General features: G+C 55.9%; 1 protein-coding gene across 1 annotated transcript; it reads right to left on the bottom strand.

Annotated features, from left to right (window-relative positions):
- Nucleotides 1-961: 961 nt before the first annotated feature.
- LOC113208941 (uncharacterized) lies at nt 962-3,742 on the bottom strand. Its single transcript, XM_052264072.1, has 5 exons — nt 3,375-3,742; nt 3,088-3,264; nt 2,502-2,643; nt 1,476-1,602; nt 962-1,153 (listed from the first exon to the last, which is right to left on the bottom strand). The coding sequence occupies exons 1-5, from the start codon at nt 3,652-3,654 to the stop codon at nt 1,040-1,042; spliced, it is 840 nt and encodes a 279-aa protein (XP_052120032.1). The 5' UTR covers nt 3,655-3,742; the 3' UTR covers nt 962-1,039.
- Between the last annotated feature and the right edge of the window lie 1,038 nt (nt 3,743-4,780).

Below are 4,780 nucleotides of genomic sequence, written 5' to 3'. Positions count from 1 at the left end.
CCTCCCTCCCTCTCCTTCTCTTGGGCGCTCTTCCGCTATCGTCGCTTGCATCCTCTTCCCCCCTCCAATCAAACCATTGAGTGGCTTCGCTCTGACGCGTACAGGGGTACACACCCCCTGACCGCCGCCTACCCTACCCCTTCCTCTTTGGGGGCTCGTCTCTCGTTTTCTGGAGAGGGGGTGGGAGAGATAAAGGGAGGGGGGCCTCGGTGGGGGCAGACGACTAATCAAGGGTTTCAATTCATTCCGCATGGGCAAACCTTCAGACAGGGCTCATCACGAAAATGGCTAATTTTCTCAGAATTCTAATTGAAAGTTCGGCACCGGAAATCCGCCTACAACGACCTCCAGACAGGAATGATGTCTGATGGCGAAATGAGCTGGCCGCCTGGGATGGGGACGGGGTTATAACTACTTTTTTTCAATTGCATGACAAATTGGAATAAAATTATCGTAATGAGGAGGTTTTTTAAACATTTATTTTGTTGAATAGTTCGCGGCTCGACTGAGCCAAGGCTAGGACACCAGGGCGTCGCGTCGCGTCCTTGAACGGCCCACGCGAGAGCCTTCGCGGCGAAGGGCGCGGCGGGGGGCGCCGAGGAGCCCCGACCCACTGCCTCCCCCTCCAACGCTCCCGAAACCCCTTTCTAGCGGAGCTTTCGAAATTGATTCGTTATTGCGGCTTTTCGAGCCCTGTTGTGTGAGACTGAAAACCACGTGCCGCTCTGTTTGATAGTTATCCGCGGCGAGCAAGTACGTCTTCAGTGGCCCGCCACCACCCTACTCAGCTTTCTCACCCTCTCTCCCTCTTCCTCCCGTGGAACTTGCCGCGCCGTGCACTCGGCCCCGTACGGCTTCGGGGCCGAAACCTACGGGATCAGAAATCGTTAACTGTCCGCTAGGTGTCAGGCTTCGACCAATTTCGTAAAGCAAATAAATGAAAGACGGCTGGGCCAGTAAATTACACTTGGCGAGGTTTATTTTAAATTCTAACGTAAGTGGTAAGTACAGGAACAACAGATAAGTCACAGTGTCGAAATCACAGTTTGACAACGAGGTCCGAGAGGATCTGGGCGAAGTTGTTGTTGTCCGCGCCGACGGTGATGGCGGCGGCTCCTCCCCGCAGCGCGGACACGCCCCGGTCCCGGCCGTCCTGCACCCGGAAGAATGAAATTAGTGCACTGCATCATAAGGAAGGAGTTACTCTACGAACGAGGTAAGAAATCCTCCGGAAATCCTCATAGGAGCAGAAGTGCACACACTCTAAAGAGAGGGGGTCTGTTTTGCTCCCAATGAAGTTGCTGTTTTAAGCTCAGTGGAACAAGATTGAACCAATTCATATTTTAATAATTTTCGTGCCGACTTGCACGTATTAGTATTACTGTCCGAAAAATGGTTAAAAATTGGTCTCAAGGAAATGATGACCTAAAAACATTTCTTGGATATAAATTATTCTTTTTCATTTTGCCACTTACCGCGATGTGTCCGCAGGCGAGCGAGAGCGAGGTGGTGAGCGTGCTGGTGAGGCTGCCCAGCAGGCAGGGGTCGTCGTCGCGCTGCGCCCCTCCGCCCGGGCCCGGCGCTGGGGGTGGGCGCCGCGGCCTGGAGGGGCACAAAAACACACCCACGCGCGTCCGGTCAGTCACAAGGTCGCTCCAAAAACTACTAGGTAGATGTACGCCAGACCACGTCTCGCGTAACAGGCTTCGCGATATCTCACGAAACACTGTCACGCTGCGACGCGCCTGGCGTACATCTACCTAGGCCTGCGGCGCTGACACCCGAGTCGGGATAAAGAAAGAGTCGTAAATAGGCCTTCGGCCCCAAAAGTCACAATTATTGCTCCCCAGTGTTTTATTTTGACGAGTTGACCCTACAGACCCAATGAAATATTTGAGAAAAAACATTGAAATGGTTTGGGGTCATTTCCGTGTGAAAAACAGTGTCTGGCGCCTCAACGGTTAGAGATAGAGCCAAACGGACGAAATTTTCGCCCACAGGGCTCTACTTTGGTGAGTTACCCCTTAGGAAACATTAAAAAAAATATTTTTAAAAAACGTCATTTTGGGGACCTGTGGTTTTTGATTTTTTAAAAATCAATTTTTTGAGCTAAAATGCTCTTCTTCGAACTTGATCTGTCTTTTTATGATACAAAACGACCCTGAAAATCCCAGGTCGCTAGCTCAATTTGTTCTCGAGTTATCGTGATGACAGACAGACACACACACAGACACACAGACACACAGACAGACGCGAAACTTTTTGATCACTGGAGTAATGGGCTTCGCTAATCGCTCAGCCAATTAAGCTACCACAGGGATTGCGTGCGAAGTTAAGCTTCTCCCGAGGGGTGCTTCACTATAAATTCAAGTGTACATCGATTTTTCTTGTTTTTCTTGATTTTTCTTTATTTCATTTTTTCTGATTATTTTGGAGGGTGTAAACTGTTTTTCTCGAGTGAAGTACCCCTCGGCTTCTCCTCATCATGGAAGAATGATCACCTGCCCCGGGTTCGCCTGTGCAGGTTGGTCTTTGGCTCCACGGAGCGGAACAGGCTGAACAGGAGGTCCGTGTCGGCGGGGGAGTGCGTGACGAGGCCGTTGCCCGCCTGCATCCCGAGTTCGCCGCCGCCGAGTCCCGGACCTGCAAAAGATGAAAAGTGATGGCGGCCGTTAGCCGTTAACCGACCGGAGGATACGCCGCGCTGCGCGCCGACATGCGGCTACGCTCCGCTCTGGGTCGGGCGAGCGGAGAGCGCCGTGGAGGTAGGCAGCCAGCGGCCTCTTGCGTGCGCCGGGACTGCCTACCTGGCGGCGCGCACGACCGGAGCTGACAAAGCTGCTGTAGCGCAGAGGGTGGCCGCCAACAGAACAGAACACTTGCTACTTTTTGGAGACTTGGGGGGTTGAGGAAAAAACGAAGCTCTATTCGAGCTCACCAAGGCTGTTATTAGCTTCACTGCATATGCATATGGGAATTGGTTTGCCAGACCACGACCAAGTGATACCCTCCTCTCCAAAAAAGGAAGAACTTTTGAGGGAGTTTTCCCCTTTCTCCGAACAGCTATAGCTCTCGTCCAACACCTACCTCTGGCGGGGTTGGCCCCCCGCAGCGCGTCTCGCGGTCCGTCCGCCCCGTCCTCCTTGCAGAGGGGCCCCAGCGGCGGCAGCGCGGAGAAGATGGTGCCCGGGGAGGGGCCCTTGTTGAGGTTGGGCTGCTCCCAGAAGGACGCGGGCAGCGCGCGGAGCTTCATGGGCAGCGGAGCTGACGGACCGTAAAAAGTGACGGAACGTTTACAGCATGCAGTGCGGCGCACCAAACCCGCCACAAACTCCGACAAACGCATTAAGCAAGCAGCACCCCTCAGCACTCACATTTCCGAGCCCGCGACCGCGCCGAGATGTAGGTGCCGCCCTCCGGGTCCCGCAGCTGTCGGCCCTTGCCGAGGCCCTTACTGCCCGCCACAGCCTTGCTCTTCTTCGGCACGGGCAGCGACAGCTCGTCCAGCTCGGAGACCACATTGTTCTCACGGTCCGAGCCCGAGCGCCGCCGCTTGGCGTAGTCGTGGTGGTCGCGGACCGCGCCGAGCAGCAGGTCGGCGTCGTCGGCGTCCTGGACGGCGCCCAGGCCGCTGTCGTCGTCCCGGTGGTCCATCGCGGGGCGGGGCCGAGCCGAGCGTCCCCGGCCGCCCCGGCCGCGCCGCGCCAGGCCGCGCCACTAGCCGCCGTCGCCCTGAGGGAATCGAGAGGTCAGCGTGTCGTCCGAGACGGAGGCGCTGCGGCGGCATCGCGGCGCTGACCGCATCGATACCCGCGGCGATCGATACATCGACGCCCAGCACCAGGTGGTTACGCGCCGACCTGCCACGTCCTGCCGCCCCACTGCGCTAGCGCTAGCCCCTAGCTAGACCTTAGGGCCACATAGCGACCGATTGATTTTTATTTTTTCTGAACACAAAATGCACGGACTACAGCTATTGTGCTCGGAACTGCATACACACAAGCACCACATAAACCACAAGTGCACTTGTTATTTGCACCGGTCAACTTGGTCTGTGTACGAGGGAGAGGAAAAGGGGGATGGTGTGGAGGGGGGTCTGTTTGAAATAAGAGTTAAGCCGAGCCGATGGGGGACGATAAGAGGCGAACCAGCGGTTCCTATCGGACGGGGGAAAAGAGCAGCCCTCCGGCTCAGGCCGCCCAACGTTACGTCCGGCGCGTGACCAACGGTGTAACGTTTGCTAAATGAGTAAACGTAGTCGTTACAGCAGTGCGGTTTTCAATCGCGGGTTCGAATACTTTGAGCATCGTTTGCAGCTACACAGTTGTAGCGCACTAGAACCACGGCGAATGCGAGACGTGGGAATTCCCTGCGTCGCCCGTCGCCCGTTTTCCTGGCACCTTGGCACTGCTTGTGGTTGGAAACGGCTGTTCCCGCGCCGCGCGCTGCCCGAAGCCCGAAGACACCAACGACTGCGGTGTACGGCCCCCATTCAATTATTTTTTTTTTGTCTGGGTGGGGGATGGGGTGTCGTGAGAAAAGGGCGTGCACATATTACCTATATTTACGGCGCCGGGTGGAATTTGTGTTTTTTCTGCATGCGATTCGGATGAATCTGCCTGTGGCCGGGTCGGTTTTAGCTAAAGCTTTGTAGTTGCAAACGTGGGGGCCCCCACGCCCCTTCTGTACCGGGTGTTTCAAAGAAGACACAGGTGCGGGCGGGTTCGCCTACCCAAGGGGCTATGGCGCCTTACGGGCAGAGTGGGTAGGCAAACCCGCC

Source organism: Frankliniella occidentalis, unplaced genomic scaffold, assembly GCF_000697945.3.
Source record: "Frankliniella occidentalis isolate FOCC.00 unplaced genomic scaffold, Focc_3.1 Scaffold16, whole genome shotgun sequence".
NCBI classification, from domain to species: Eukaryota; Metazoa; Arthropoda; class Insecta; order Thysanoptera; family Thripidae; genus Frankliniella; species Frankliniella occidentalis.
This window is presented reverse-complemented; position numbering and strand designations above follow the sequence as displayed.

Excerpts from the sequence above, each read along its gene's own strand:
- LOC113208941 (XM_052264072.1), bottom strand. The coding sequence starts at position 3,654 with ATGGACCACCGGGACGACGACAGCGGCCTGGGCGCCGTCCAGGACGCC. Across the intron at positions 3,265-3,374 it reads GCGGTCGCGGGCTCGGAAAT|CTCCGCTGCCCATGAAGCTC; the intron begins GTGAGTGCTGAG and ends ACGGTCCGTCAG. Across the intron at positions 1,154-1,475 it reads TCGCCTGCGGACACATCGCG|GACGGCCGGGACCGGGGCGT; the intron begins GTAAGTGGCAAA and ends TTCCGGGTGCAG.